We start from the raw sequence: 16,607 nt of genomic DNA on the forward strand, positions 1-16,607 counted from the left end.
TGTTGTCATGAAAAGGCTAATGTGTGTGATCAGAGAGGCCAATAAACATGGCACTGGTCTTTTTGCAAGCCTGGACTGGTGGCATGAGCTCTGGGGCATTTACTAGGATCTTGTCTACTAAAAAGTCACATCCTTTCCCTCAAAACACCCAAGGCACCTGTACAGAGAATGACTCGTGCATCAACCTATATGTCACTCTTGGATACCCAAGTTGGAATCCCCACAGGTTAATCGAGAAATAAAACCTCCAGAGGAGGAGGATATCAACTGGGGCTCTAGGAAGAGGGTTCACTCTTCCTCCATGTGTCATTTTCCCAATTATTTTGCTCCTGTCCAATTATTTTGCAGCCAAGGCAAGTGTGGGCTCCTTTCTAATTGGGGGAAATGGTAGAAGGGAAAGAGATTCTTCAGCTTTGTGTCCCAATCCATGTCGGCTCCCGTCGACTGCTGCTTGCAATACAGTTACACATTTGGGGATGCGAACACAGATCCTCAGAATCATATGGAGTTAGGTGCTTCAAGACAGGCAACTCCTTTGATGGAACTCCTTGCTGTATACATGGAGCACTTCCTAAGTCACTTCTGTGGCCCGCAATGAAAAGGCTGCTTCATCATATGAGGCAGTTAGGGCATAAGAGGGTCACTCATCTGACCCCAGCCGCTGAAAGAGAAGTCATGTTGACTTGGGATCAGTGAAAGAGTTTACAGGGTGTTTGTTCAATCTGGAACCTCAGAGCCAGTTTGGTGTAGTGGTTAAGTGTGTGGACTCTTATCTGGGATTCCCTGCTCCTCCAACTTGCCCCTGCTGGAATGGCCTTGGATTAGTCATAGCTCTTGCAGGAGTTCTCCTTGAAAGGGCAGCTGCTGGGAGAGCCCTCTCAGCCCCACCCACCTTACAGGGTTTCTGTTGCGGGGGGAGAAGATATAGGAGATTGTAAGCTGCTCTGAGTCTCTGATTCAGAGAGAAGGGCAGGGTATAAACCTGCAGTCTTCTTCTACATGCACTTGCAAGGCTCCGTCCACACACCAGCAAGCTTTTGCCAGTGCAACAAATACCCAAGAGTCTCTATGACTCTGCAAACCAAAGTGTCAGCATCAGGGTTTAACAGGTTACAAAGGAAAATGGCAGGGCTCTGAATTACAATTTAGCCTGTAGAGTCTAATTATGGGAATCAATGGCAATTGTTAAGATGATATGGAGAAGATCAGGCGTCAATTTGTAGAAAAATAGGTAGTGGAGCTCATTCAGGGATTGTTATGCAGCTGCACCTACTATTCAATGGACAAGGTGGGAAGAAGGAGGTGGAACTCTCAGAAAGGTTCATGAGCTGTGCTCCTGTGAGCTTCCACTGAATCTGAGGCCTGGAGAAGATAAGCCTATACATGCCCAGATGAACTCTCATTGCTTTTGTTATTACAAGGCCAAATTAAAGCATAGAAAACAGGCTGCAGGCTACACCTGTCTGCATTCAGATGTTGGGATTAACTGAAGCTTGTTTAAACCACAATTTGTGCCACAAACATGCTTGTAAACACAAGGAACAAGACTCCATTTGTGCACAACTTGTGCCACAAACACGCTTGTAAACGCAAGGAACAAGACTCCATTTGTGCATAAACACTACTTTGGCTGCTTCATGCTTCTTTCCCACCTTCCTACAGGGAAGAATCTTCTCATGTCGTTGTTTGGGCCTTGTGGCGCCAAAGGGCACAGTCATCCACAATAAACTGTGGTTTGCCAATTTACATCTTACAGCAAGCCATAATGAGTGCAACCCACGGTTAACCTCCCATTTGCAATCCTGATTCGGTGCCAACCCACAATCCCCAGGGTTTTTTTGTATCATCTACATCCAGACATCACAACCAACCAGGGTTTGATCGAGCTACCATTCTTTGTGACAATGGAATGCTGAGTTCAGCCAGGTCTGTTGCATGACATCCTGTCATATAAACAAGAAGCTTTTTTTAAAAAAAGAACCTTGCTGGGTCATGCCTCTAAATAACAATTATTTTTAGACAAGGCATCAGTGGAAGGAGTGTTGCATTCACACCCTACTTGCAGGCTTTCGGGGGGGGGGGGTGGACAACCAACAACAAACTGAGCGGCTCTTGGATAAGACTGATCCTTGGTGTGATCTAACAGGTCTCTTGCCCTGAAAAGCCACATGTCCTAGGCACAATGGAACTGCTTACCTCTGTCCTATGCCCTGCATCTGACATCCATATGCATACTGCCCATGGCTAACGACTCTGCTATTCTTGGTTAAGGGGCATTGATAGAAGGTGTTACCAACCTCCAGGTAGGGCCTGAAGATCTCCTGGAACTACAACTAAACTCCAGATGACAGAGATTAGTTCCCCTGGAGAAAATGGCCGCTTTGAAGGATGGACTCCATAACAATATACCTTGCTGAGGTTCCTCCCCAAACCCCACCCCACCCCAACCTCCAGGCATTTAATGTTGTGCCACCCATTCTGTTTCACAAAGGCAGAGAACATCCAAGCACAGACAAAAATTTTCATGTTACTATTGGTGAGCTCTGAATAGTCACACCACTTCCTCCAATCACAACAAGAAGCGTACTGATGGATTGCAGTGATTGCATGATTTTTTTTTTAAAAAGTACTGTACACAAGCAGCTCATGAAGAAGCCTGAAAGAAGTTCCAAGCTTGCTCACATGGACCCTTACATGCTGCTAGTTTGATATTCCCTGGTAAGCAGCAAACCACTGATTGCTGTGACAAATGCTAAGAAGTCGGGTTAGAACAGATAAAAGCAAGTACTTCTTCACCCAAAGGGTGATGAACACATGGAATTCACTGCCACAGGAAGTGGTGGCAGCTACAAGCACAGACAGCTTCAAGAGGGGATTGGATAAACATATGGAGCAGAGGTCCATCAGTGGCTATTAGCCACAGGGTATTGTTGGAACTCTCTGTCTGGGGCAGTGATGCTCTGTATTCTTGGTGCTTGGGAGGGGCAACAGTGGGAGGGCTTCTAGTGTCCTGGACCCACTGGTGGACCTCCTGATGGCACCTGTTGTTGTTTTTTTTGCCACTGTGTGACACAGAGTGTTGGACTGGATGGGCCACTGGTCTGATCCAACATGGCTTCTCTTATGTTCTCTTAACAAAGTTTCCCACTTGGCCTGCAAAGCATCATTTGTTTCCAGTTTGAAATCCTAGTTTGCAGTACAAATGCAACCTGGGGGGGGGGGGGGGGGTTGCTAGTTCATATGCAAAAACGACATATGAGTTGCTGCAAGTCCTGGAAATTAACTCACAGCATGCAAGAGGAAGGAAGGGGAGAACTGACACGTACATTCCATACTAAAACATGATTTGGCATTATTTCTGAACAAAGCCACAGTTTGAATGAATGACCCAACAGACCTTCCCTAATATTTAGAAAACTACGTTGATGACTTTTTATCTAGAAAGGTTTGTAGTTGATTCTCTGGTACAATCTACTATATCTAAAAGTTACTTATCTAAAATTCACTGTCTTGGTTTCCAGCAGAATTGCTCCTCAAATCAACAGACCCCTTTGCAGTTATTGTTCATATGTATGCAAATTTCCATTTCTGCAATTTTTTGAGGTCAAGCTATTAAGATCAATACGATTCTGAGGTGGACAATTCTTCACTGCTACCAGGGGAGCCTCCTCGTGCCAAGTGGCAGATTCCAAGCATCTTATGCCATGAGACCATCTGACGTGGCCAGCATTTCTCCCTTAGGGGCTGAAATTACAAATGACATTTCTCAGGGGTACATCCAAGATGTTGCAAATGTATACCTGCAAGTGCAATGTGAAAAGGCTACATGTGCTGCATCACACAGATAAAACTTGCTTGATGTACTAGGACTGGGTGCAGCTTCCTGTCAAAGGGTAAAGTAGATGAGATACTAATAGATCTGCAAATGGATCTTCCACATGGTTTCTGTTGCTTAATGGCCTCCACAAGGGGCTCTGATTGGAATACCGCCAAGGAATACCAGGGTTGTAATGCAGAGCTGGGCAATGGCAAACCAGCTCCAAAGTCTCTTGCCTTGAAAACCCTACAACAGGGGTATCAACCATGTAGCCCGTGGGCCAAATCAGGCCCCCAGAGAGCTCCTATCAGGCCCCCGAGCAACTGGCTGTCATCTGCTTCCTTCTCCCGATCTCTTGCTTCCTTCTGCATAAGAGCTTGTTTTTCAAGGCATGCTCAATCTCACAGGAGCCACAGAGCAAGACCTCTATGTTCTCCATTGGCTGAGGCTCCTCCCCTTCCTGGTCCCCAGGGGAAGGAAGGAGTCACAGCTTCCTTTGCCCAGTTCCCTTGATCCCATAGGAGAAATACAAAGAATGCACCTTTAAAACCAACGAATGCTAACATTTTAAGCTTGTTTTTAAAAAAATTAATTGTGTTTGTCTGTGTCCTTTATAACGTTTATATCTCTGCTACCTAATCTTAGTTAGATATACACATGGCCAGGCCTGACCCAACCTGACATGGCTCCAGCCCAACAAGGTCTCATTTATGTTAAATCAGGCCCTCATAACAAATGAGTTTGACACCCTGCCCTACAAGGTCACCATAAGTTAGATATGACTTAACAGCACTTCATACGCACATGACCCTCTGCAACAGTTGCAGTCTCCAAGTTGCCACCACCTACAAGTAACCCCCCTCCTAGGGTCAGCCTCCAGGCATCACCTGGAGCCTATGCTTTTTCTATCAAAGCTCCCACTTTCTGGAAGGGTTCCTGAGAAGGAAAATGGGGAGCTGCAAAGGCAGTCTGAGGGCTTTTAATGGGATATATATTGCACACAGGGCTTTTTTTGTAACGGGAACTTCTTTGCATATTAGGTCGCACCCCTCCAAGAGGTTACAGGGCTCTTCTTACAGGGCCTCCTGTAAGCTCTTGGAGGATTGGCTACATCAGGGGTATGTGGCCTAATATGCATAGGAGTTCCTACTAAAAAAAAAAAACACCTGTATTGCAGGTATCTTTTAAAGAAGAGGATGATTGTTTGGAATTTTTATGTTATTTGGTACATTTTTAAATTTGTAAGCCACTTTGAGCCACAAGGAAAAGTGGGATATAAGTATTTTAATTCATAAGCAAGAATAATAAACCTGGAAAGCAAATGACGTATTGCCAAGCAAAGGAGCTGCCAAAGGCAGCAAGGGAAGTTTCAAGGGCTCCTCTCAGCAGGAATTGTGTCTTTAGTTCATCAGCCTACTCCTTTATCAAAGGCTACGAGGTGTCCAGAGCCATTTACATACATCAGAGCTTTGAATGGGAGTACTAGGACAAATAGCTCTGACTTAGATGCCCCAGGCTAGCCTGATCCCATCAGACCATGGAAGCTAAGAAGGGTTGGTCCTGGTTAGTATTTTGATGGGAGACCACCAAAGAATTCCAGGATCGCTAGGATCGCTAGGTGGATCGCAATCACAAACCACCTCAGTTAGTCTCTTGCCTTGAAAACCCCATGGTGTCAAGCATACAGCCTGGGGGCTGAACCAGGCCCTCGGAGGGCTCCTATCAGGCCCCCAAGCAACTGGGTGTTGTTTACTTTCTTCTCCCTCTCTCTTGCTTCCTTCTGCATCTCAGCTTGCTTTGCAAGGCTTGCTCAATCGCACAGGAGCTACAGAGCAAAGCCTCTATTTTCTCCATTGTTGCAGCTCCCCCCCCCCCCCCGGTCCCCTGGGGAGGGAGGGAAAGAGCCAGAACTTCCTTTGCCCAGTTCCCTGGATCCCATGGGAGAAATACAAAGAAAGTACCTTTAAGACCAAGAAGTGCTAATGTTTTAAGCATATCTTAAGTTTTTAAAAAAAATCTTTAGTAGTGTTTGTCTGTATCCTTTAAAAAGTTTATATCTCTGCTACCTAATCTTAAATAGGTATATACATGGCCCGGCACGACACAGCCTGGTCCGACAATGACATCTCATTTATGTCAAATCTGGCCCTCATAACAAATTAGTTCGACACCCCTGCCCTACAGGGTCATCATAAGTTGCAATTTGATGACCCTTTCCATTACCACCAACAAGAAAAGTGGAGATGTGGGGAGGGGGGTCTTCCTGTTCAAGAAGGAGGGAGAGTGATCAGTTGAAAGGCCCACCTAGTCAAGCATCCCATTCCCAACCGCAGACTGCAAAATTCTGCAGGAAGCCCAAAAACAAGGCATGAAAGATGAAGATATTGGATTTATATCCCGCCCTCCACTCCGAAGAGTCTCAGAGTGGCTCACAATCTCCTTTACCTTCCTCCCCCACAACAGACACCCTGTGAGGTGGATGGGGCTGGAGAGGGCTCTCAGAGCAGCTGCCCTTTCAAGGACAACCTCTGCCAGAGCTATGGCTGACCCAGGGCCATTCCAGCAGCTGCAAGTGGAGGAGTGGGGAATCAAACCCGGTTCCCCCAGATAAGAGTCCACACACTTAACCACTACACCAAACTGGCTCTCCCTGCTGATTCTGTCTTCCCTGCTGATTCTGCTCTAGCAACCAGATGCATACTGCTTTTGTATAAAAAAAGTTCACGTTCAATACTGTGACCAAAAATCACCAATACACTGACCCACCATGACTTTGCCTGATCCTATTTTTTAAAAACCCACTTAAGCTAGTAGCTGCCATCAGCAAAACCCACCAGCTGTTTCATACTTTCACTTAAGGCATGGAGAGGCCATGGCTTAACAGTAGAGCACCTGTCTGGTGTGCAGAGGGTCCCAGCTTCCGTCCCCAGCATCTCCACTACAGCCAATGCTGCCAGTGTTGGGAATGAGATTCACTCCTAAGGACTTGCTACCAGGCAGAGCAGACAACACTGAACACAGTGTGACAGTGCTCTGACTCAGTGACAGCAGGTATTCGGCCTTTTATACACACATGTCACTGGTATTTACCTAATTTCAAGAGGATGCTGGCAGGCAAGAAGAACCTTACCTGTGTGACACTTGGCATCTTGTTCAAATGGGACCCTCATCCACACACATGCAAAATTCATATAACAGAGATCCAGGGCCTTTATTTTTGTGGTAGAAAAAGCCCAGTAGCCTAATAATTTGCCTAATAACCCCTTGACAGTACCATTGTTTCACACAGGCCTTTTTTGTAGAAAAAGCCCAGTAGGAACTCATTTGCATATTAGACCACCAGGCCAGCCAGAGTGTGTTCCTGCGCATTCCTACTCAAAAAGAGTCCAGCAAAGATCCAAAGCCCAAGCAGTTGTTGGCGCTGGTGTGTTCGCATTGCACATGCGGGGGTCCACTTTAAATAACACAATGTTGGCACATGGAACATCGCATAGATAATGGCTGCATCACACTGGAATCAGGCCAAATGTACAAAAAAGAAGACGACAGGATACAAGCCAGTTAACATTCACACAGCCATGCTGGAGAGGCAGACATCAGCCATGGCTTAGGCATTCCTCTTTTCCCTTTGCTTTTTAACTTCTGTGGAGAAGGGTCATGGCTCAGCTGCCTGGTTGCCAGGTAGAAGGTCTCTAGCAGTGGAAGGATCATAGATCATACATGCAAGGAAAGTCATATTTCTTCCAAGGAGTCACAGAGCCAGACAGTCCACCCACTCCACTCCGTGGCTTTTATATGTCTGGTGTAGCGGTTAGACCCAAGTTTGAATCCCTGCTACGCCATGGAAGCTTACTAGGTGACCCAACCAATCATTCTGCCTCAGCCTAAACTTCCTCGCAGGGTTGTTGTGAGGATAAAAGGAGAAAGGGAGAAGCACCAGCTGCCGGGAGGAACAGCAGGATTAAGAATACAACAGAGTAGTTCATACACAACACTTACTTCATGGCACAGAAGGCTAGAACTTTGCTAGATGCAGTTGCACCTAACAAACAGGCGCTAAAGGCAAGAGAAGCAGCTGCAAAGCCATGCATTCCCTTCTATGAACTCTGAAAGGTACCAGATCCATAATGCCCAGCTTGCTTGATGTACACAGGAACACAAACATGTGGTCATCCAATACTGGAGGAGGAAAGCTAGAGGCTAACAGGTGAATGACTGGATGGGGGGGAAAGCTTTGTGGCTTAGAGAAAACAACAAAGTTGATGAATTCCAATCCAGAGACCTGAGGAGACCCATCCAAATTGGAAGGGAGGATGTTAGACAGGGGGACAGGAGAAAGTAAATATCCAGGAGTTTTAAAAAGGAGCATTGCCCAGCACCTAGCTTGCTCACAGCAAACATGTGTTTCCCTCCACTCCCCCCCCCCCACACACACCGCATGGCAAATCCCAGTGCCAGCTTTCCCTCTTCCCAACAGGGTTGCTATTATTATTGGCAAACATGCCCCCCCCATCCAATTAGCTACTCCAAGAGCCCTTTGGGTCCCCCCCTTCTTTTCTCTGGTGCCCCCCCCCGGCTTTCATAGAATCCACGGAGACGAGTTTATTTTTAACTCCCCCTGCAAAGGCGGCCTTTAGGAATCACCACGGCGGAGGATCTGTGGTCGGAGTGCCCACAAAGGTGGAGAATGCTCGTGGGAGTGGGAAAGGGGTAAATAGAAGAACAAGTAGAAAGCCGGGGGGGGGGGGGGCGGGAAGCAGCAGAAGGAGGGGGAAATCCCCCCCCCCTTCTTCGCTCAGGAGGAGAGCGGCGGCACCTTTAGGACACCTGCAGGGCGCGCAGCCTCGGTGGCGCTCCTCACCTGCCCAGGTCTCGGGCAGGCCCCCCTTGGCTCGGCGCGTCCGGCAGCCGTCGAGGGCCCAGCGCTCGGAAAGACACCCCCCTCCCCAGGCTCCGCACCAGGTTTAACGAGCCCCCCCCCCCCCCCCCGGCGGTCCCCTCCGCCTACCTCCAAGGTGCGGATCTCCTTCTGCGTGAGGTCGTTGGACGTGGCGCATTTGGTGCGCAGCCCCTCCAGGTTGGAGATGCTGATGTCGATCATGTTCTGCACCAGCTCGCACTGCTGCAGCGCTTTCTGCAGGCTCAGCGGCGGCGGCGGCAGGAGCGGCAGCGGCGGCGGGGGAGGCTGCTCCTCGTTCGCCGGCACGGCGGCCTCGTCCATCGCTCGCCCCTCGGCCGCCGCCTCCTCCTCCTCCTCGTCCTCGTCCTCCTCCCGGATCAGGGGGATGCCGCCGCCGGCCCGCTCCCCCCAGGCGGCGGCGCCGCGGCCGCCCCCTCCTCGCCGCCCCCACCGCGCCAGACCTCACCAGAGCCCCGCCGGGGGAGCCAGCGGCATCCTCCCTCCGCTGCAGCTAGCCGCCCCCCGCCGCCGCCGCCGCCTCCTCCTCCTCCTCCTCCGCCACCGCTCGCCCGCCTGTCAAGCCGCCTCCATGCGAGCCGCTCTCGTTCGCCCGCCCCGCGCCGAGCAGCAGCAGCAGCGACAGCTCCGCCTCTCGGGGAGGGGCCGGGGCGGGGCGCGCTGGAGCCGCGGCCCGCGTTCACACTGCGCCTCCGACGGCTGCTGCGCTTCGGCGCGAGAAGGAAGGAGGTGGGCCCTCGCTCGGGTTCGCGTGGGGGGAGGCACTTTGGCCGCTTGCCTCCGGCGCTGCTCCGCGCGGTGCTCGCCTGTAGCTCCGCGCGGTGCTCGAACGCAGCCTGAAGGAGATTCGAACCCGGGCTGGATCATGGGCCCTGGGGCGGAGAGCCGCTCCCACTGAGGGTCGCTTCTTGCGTGGATCGGATAGAAACGAAGAGCCGAGCGGGTGACCAAAGGAAGGGAGGGGGGGGGTGAGAGAACCTGCCGCGCTCCTGTGCCTTTAAGAGAGGGCTGCGCTTTAGATACCAGCAGGTGCAAAGTCTCTCCCCCCCCCCCCCCCCGCAGGCTTGGAGTGAAAACGACGGTCACCTGCGAATGGCTGCGACTCGAACTCCTGTTAAAAGGCCAGGTTCAAAAGAGGGCCAGCTTACAGCGGCCATGAACTTTATATCTTGATAACGCATAGGAGAATTTATCCACACCCCCCAACATTTTCCATTGTTGCTATCAACACACCTGGGGGCCTCGGCCTGGTAAAGAACAGGAGAGTGGCCTTGCTGGATTTGACCGGGAATCCATCTGCCACTGCATCCTATTCCATCATGCTGCTCTCCTGGAAGCCCTCAGTTTTGTTTACTTAATTTAGTCTTGGTGATGGTGGTGGAAAGTGCTGTCAAGCCGCAGCTAATTTACAGCAACCCCATAAGGGTTTTCAGGGCAAGAGACATTTGTTCTGCGTAGAGACTCTGGCTTCATTTATAGTTTGGCTTCATTAATGCTCTCCCATCCAGGGCCCACCCGCCTTAGCTTCCATGATCTGATGAGACTGGCCTATCCAGGTCAGGGCTTAGTGGGATGTTATTTACCTTTATGGAATGAAAAGCTTCAGCTGCCCCTTTCCACACACGTAAAGGCAGTCCCCTGTGCAAGCACCAGTCGTTTCCGACTCTGGGGTGACATTGCTTTCACAACGTTTTCACGGCAGACTTTTTATGGGGTGGTTTGCCATTGCCTTCCCCAGTCATCTACACTTTCACACTAAGCCTCTGCAAAAAGGACACGATATCTCCCCCCCCACACACACACACAGGCCCCTTGATAACCCTAAATGATCAGTTATATAAAATTTCACAAATAATTACAACCTGGTTTCCTTTATAAACATGCCCTTCAGACTTTACAAGCAGATTTTATTTATTTAGTATATATGATGTTTCTTCTGTCATAAAACTCAAGGGAACATCCACAGTGTTCCCAGAAAGTCATCTGTCTGGGTACTGATTGCACGCTATAGGCCTTCTAGTTATACTGTAGGACTTAGATCCCACCAAATGGTAACTGGAGGTACATTGTTTCAGAACAAAAAAGTTTCATTCTAATCATACGATTGCCTTCTTCAAGTACTTGAAAGGCTGTCATATAGAGGATGGTGTGGAGTTGGTGTTGTGGCCCCAAAAGGTCAGACCAGAAACATTTTCGACTAAACACTAGGAACAACTTCCTGAGCAGAGCAGTTCCTCAGTGGCACCCTTGGGAGGTGGTGGGCTCTCCTCCTTTGGAGGTTTTTAAGGAGCGGCTAGATGCCCATCTGACAGCCATGCTGATTCTGTGAACTTCAGCAGATCATGAGAAGGAGGGCAGGAGGGGTGGCATCAGTGCTTAGTTCTCCTGGCTAGGGAAATGCTGTTTGCCACTTTGGGGTCAGGCAGTAGTTCTTCTCCAGGTCAGTTTGACCAGGGATCCTGGAGGGTCCCCCCCACATCTTCTGGGAGTAGAGCAGGTGTCAGTGGCAGTTTTTGGGGAGAGGTATTTGTACATTTCCTGCACTGTGCAGGGGGTTGGACTAGATAACCTTGGAGGTCCCTTCCAACTCTGATTCTTTTATTATGACTAACCGCCACCAACAGACTTGTTTTCCTTAAATGTCTCTAGTCTGCTTTTAAACCCATCTAAGCTAGCAGCTCTCAGTACATCTTGCTGTGAGTTCTGCAAGATCATCATTATTTTGTGTGAAGAAGTGCTTCCTTGTTTTTGTGCCCTGAATCTACTGTCCAACAGCAACTGTTTTCTGTATCGAAGTGCTTCCACTCGTAAGCATGTGAGAATTACTTCACATTACAGCAATGGCATGTCACCCAAAGTTTCCCTTCACAACTCCCCTTTTACAATGGGAGAAACATGAGATAAGGGCATTATAATGCATCCAATAAACAATGCTGTAGGAAGGTAGAGACAGAAAGAAGCTCTGTAAAATGTTCACAGGCAATTAAAATTCAAACATAAAACTTCAAGTACCTATATAGAAAGTGTCCTGCGAGTATTTTTAAGGCAACTTTCACACCAGCCTAAATATACATTTCCCTGGCTCTGTTGACTCAAGTGTTATTTGCTTTCCAACATGTGCACTTCCAGCATGCATTTTTCTAAATGGATCAGAGCTGTAGTTAATGCCTGTGAAATTTCAGGCAGTTTTCATAGCGTTGTTAATTGTATATACTATAGTGTTTTTATTACATAGTTCTCCACTCTTGTAATCCATCTTTATCATCTGCTTTATACTATGTTCTGAGCACACTGTTCTCTTAACTTAGTGATCACTTTGATTGTATTATTTATTGCACATATTATATGATTCTTATTGCTTTGTTTTGAATTGTGTAACCTACCTTGAGTCTTAGCAAGAAAGGCAGATTGTAAATGAAGTAAGCAAGTAAGCAAATAAAATAAATGCATTACAAATGTACCATCCATCTGCTACTAGACTGGCCCCTTTAAGAACTGAGCCATTGCTGTGAGGATATTTGTATCTAATGGAACAGAAAGACAGGATGCTTGTGTACTACTGTTCAGTACTTAAAAATGGACCAGATAAATTTGTCCAAGCATTCATGGGACCCTGATGAGAGCATGTTATCTCTCTAGGGCCAAACATGATGTAGGACAGGAGCTGGCCACCAAAACAGCCATAGAGGGGAGACAGAAAGGATGAAGATTTGGGCTACAGGGGTGGAGAAGATTTTTATTTTTGTTCTGTTTCCATGACTGCTCGCTGCCCTAGTTGTTTTAAGACGGAGACAATGTGCCCGTATTATACCTGCCTCACCACTCCTGGGGCATAAAGCAGTTCCTCAGTCCCAGTCCAGATTGTTCCACTCATGGAACTCCAGTGTCACATGTAGTTTAGAGGTATTATTCTGTTCCTATGAGACTAACATTTCATAACACGCAAGTCCCTCCAACCATGCAATATGTCTTTAAAGCATGAAGAAGAAGAAGATGACTACAGATTTATACCTCACCCTCCTCTCTGAATCAGAGACTCAGAGTAGCTTACAATTGCCTATATCTTCTCCGCCCACAACAGACACCCTTTGAGGTGGGTGGGGGTGAGAGGGCTCTCACAGCAGCTGCCCTTTCAAGGACAACTCCTGCGATAGCTATGGCAAACCCAAGGCCATTCCAGCAGCTGTAAGTGGAAGAATGGGGAATCAAACCCAGTTCTCCCAGATAAGAGTCTGCACACTTAACCACTACACCAAACTGGCTCTCATTGACAGCAACACACTGGTTAGTTGAGTTTAGACTTAATGGTGGGGAGCTCCTTTTTGTCATTAATTTCAGATATTCTGAGAACTACAGTTCTCAGAATGTACTGGGAAACCACCTCTGTTCATCTCTTGCCTTGAAAACCCTATGCGGGTTGCCAGTACTTCACATACACTCAAGCTAGGCAGACTTCTTCCTTTGACTTCAGCCTCTGTTGGGTCCTTCTCCCACTGAGCCAGAGTGGCTAGAGCCTTTGGGGTTGCCAAACTCCAGATGGTAGCCAGTGTTCCCTCTAGGCGATGCATGTGAGCAGCCATTCATGAACACAGGAAGCCCCACACAGCAGCCGTCTGGAGCTGTGCCGGGTCTTGCCCTGTCCATTGTCCATTTTAAGATGACAGCAGTTATATTCTGCTCAGGATGTGAACTATGCTGCTCAGCAGGGAAAAATAATTGGAACATTGGTGGTAGCTGGAGATCTCTTGATGGCAGAGATCAGTTCCCCTGCAGAAAATAGCTGCTTTGGAAGGTGGACTCTATGGCATTGTACCATGCTAAAGTCCCTCCCCTCCCCTTCCCAAACCTCACTCTCCCCAGATTCCACCTCAAAAATCTCAATGAATTTCCCTGCCTGGAGTTGACAATCCTATGAGGGGACCCCAGGCATTCTGTCTAAAATTTGTTATTACTGCATTGGTATCAACAGAAATAGATCGTGGGCCTAACTAAACAGCTTCACACCATCAAATTTATTTCAGTAAGGCTTACTTCCAAGTAACTGCTCAAGATTGCAGCCTTAACCACAGCAGGAAATTTTTGTAGATTTGGGGGTGGTATCCGAGGTTACTGACATCTCATAACACGCAAGTCCCTCCAACCATGCAACATCATCCGTTAGAAGGTGAAACTTTACACTGTGTGGAGATTTGAAAATGATAGCACTCATCTAGCAACAGTTTAAAAGGGCACACAAGCAAACCGTGTGAAGTTAGTGAGGCAACGTCTCTTGAAGCCTAAATTTGCCCTCCAGAGAGGGGCAGATTACCAACTAAGAGAGGCATTGCCTGCTCACAAACAACCCTGTCATAGTAACTAGGAGTCAAGAAAGCTGATACTCTCCATTCCCTCCCACTTTGCATATCTTTAATCTACCATACTACTGAGTAGCCTACAACCACAAACACCGTCCTCAAAGCTGATAGCAACGTATTGTGGTAGCTGATGGAAAATGTCTCAAGACTGTGAAACTTTAGTCAAAAGGAGAACCTCTTGGTGTAGACGTGTCAGGGGGTTGAGCTGCATTTCTGGAAAGTTGGGTGAGAACTGCTGATCTACGAGAATGTAAAGCTCCATTCTTTAGAAACAACTGTACTTCTAGAGAACTTCTTTCAAACCAGGTCAGGGGTGGCCAACTGTGGCTCTGGAGCCACATGTGGCTCTTTCACACATATTGTGTGGCTCTCAAAGCTCCCACTGCCCCGTTGGCCAGCTTAGAGAAGGCATTTGTTTTTTTAAATCACTTCTCCAAGCCAAACCAACTGGTAGGTTGGAGAATGCATTTAAAGTTGCTTTTTTTCCACCTCTCCCTTATCTATTTTCTTTCCTTCCTTCCTTCCCTCAAACTTCTTTCAGGCTATGTGATGCAGAAAGAGTAAAAAACTCTAAGAACCACTCCCCTGACAACCTTCCAGAATTTTGAGAAGGCCCCTGTGGATGGTGAGTGAGTGACAGAAAGTGCTTCAGTATGGACTAACTTCATAAGTTCCATGGGAGAAAATGAAGGGAAAGGGCCTTGCTGAATTTGGGCGGGGTCAAGAAGAGAAACATCAGTTTAATTACAAGCTAGTGAATCATCAGTCATTTATAGTGATTGGTCTAGCTGTGTATATGTAAGTGGCTACAGAATACAAAAAGATTTGAAAAAGCAACCCACACTGTAGTCATAGCTGATAACATTTTATGATCTGGAGAGGCTGAGGTTCAGTTCTTACCTCTGTCCAAATGTCACTAGGCGTCTTTAAGCACCCCTTTCTGTTTCAGCCTCCCCCCCCCCTTGAAAATGGAGATAAATGCTTGTGTACCTTATAGGGCTGTTGTAAGAATTAATAAGAAAGCTTCACACACTGAAAAGTGCTACAGAAATGTTAACCATTATGTTACTGGTCATGTAGACAGCCTTTCTACTAGTAGTTCACAAAGCCTTCTATAACTGAAGGCTACATCAGTTTAACATGCATAAATTGCAACATTTCATGTTTAACAGACCAGAAATTTTTTAGTTCAGCATCGTTAATGAGTTATAAGTTGATTATTAAAGCCATTTGTATATTACTAAGACCCCAATGCATATACCTTTTTGAAATATGGAAGATTAAAAAAAACACAAGCTAGTGCTGTTCATATGGAAATACTATTTTTAAATATTTGCTGGGTTTTTAAGGCAAGAGATGTTCAGAGGTGGTTTGCAGCTGCTTTCCTCTTCATAGTAACCTTGGGAATCCTTGGTAGTCTTCCATCCAAATACTAACCAAGGCCAACCCTGTGTAGCTTCGGAGATTGGATAAAAGCAGGGTAACCTGGGCTGTGAAGGTCAGGGCTGTTCCTTGCAGGGTTTTGTTTAAGCAGGAATACATAGTAACACAGTTCCAACTGGCTTTGTCGGGGGTGTGGCTTAATATACAAATGAGTTCCTGCTGGGCTTTTTCATAAAAGAACCCCTGATTCCTTGCATACAGTGAGGAAATTCCCACTAAAGATATATGGACTTAGGAAGCACAATTTACAATCTTAATAAGAACAGTTTCAGACATAATTTGTTCTAATTGGTTAAACACTATTTAAGGTTGCAGCCCCCTTCACCCTCATCCAGGTATAATGCCAAGGTAATAACCATAATGCTCCGTGGTGCAGTGGTAAAGCTGCAGTACTGCAGTTGGAGCCCTCTGCTCACGACCTGAGTTCGATCCCAGCGAAAGCTGGTTCAGGTAGCCAGCTTGAGGTTGACTCAGCCTTCCATCCTTCCGAGGTCAGTAAAATGAGTACCCAGCTTGCTGGGGGGAAAGTGTAGATGACTGGGGAAGGCAATGGCAAACCACCTCGTAAAAAGTCTGCCGTGAAAACGTCACCCCAGAGTCGAAAACGACTGGTGCTTGCATAGGGAACTACCTTTACCTTTTTAATAACCATACAAAAGAAGATTATCTCACTGCTCTCTTATTAAGCATCCTCAATATTACCAAGGCAGTTTTATCCTATGTGTGTTTATTCAGAAATAAAATCTCTTTGCTATACTTTCGCTGAATTCTGGGATATTTGGTTCTATTTTAGCATGCCTAGGTTCACACTATATAAGATTCTTAGGCAGGCACTCTTTTGAGTTCAGTCTGGAAAACCAATCACACTAGGTGCTATTAAAAATTCTGGGGAAGGGGTTACAAATATTTCACACCCCCAGCAGTCCCCTGAAAACCAGTTTTATCTTCAGCCATTAGCAAGCGCTCATGTCTATGAAAGCCAGCTCCATCTGCTAATTTTGCAACAAACCTCTGTTAAAGGCACAGCAGCAGGCCTAATCAATTTTGTTTTCTTTCTCATTGGCTTCCCTGTGGA

General features: G+C 47.2%; 1 protein-coding gene across 2 annotated transcripts in view; it reads right to left on the reverse strand.

The window, feature by feature from the left end:
- Positions 1-9,394, reverse strand: part of KSR2 (kinase suppressor of ras 2) — a 306,003-nt gene extending 296,609 nt beyond the window's left edge. For both annotated transcript variants that reach the window (XM_060249643.1, XM_060249644.1), the window contains exon 1: positions 8,826-9,394. In XM_060249643.1, the coding sequence (XP_060105626.1) occupies positions 8,826-9,038 (213 nt within the window). In that variant the 5' untranslated portion in view covers positions 9,039-9,394. The remainder of the gene's footprint in view (positions 1-8,825) is intronic.
- Positions 9,395-16,607: the final 7,213 nt, after the last annotated feature.

The sequence above is a fragment of the Heteronotia binoei genome, chromosome 11 (genome assembly GCF_032191835.1).
Source record: "Heteronotia binoei isolate CCM8104 ecotype False Entrance Well chromosome 11, APGP_CSIRO_Hbin_v1, whole genome shotgun sequence".
NCBI classification, from domain to species: Eukaryota; Metazoa; Chordata; class Lepidosauria; order Squamata; family Gekkonidae; genus Heteronotia; species Heteronotia binoei.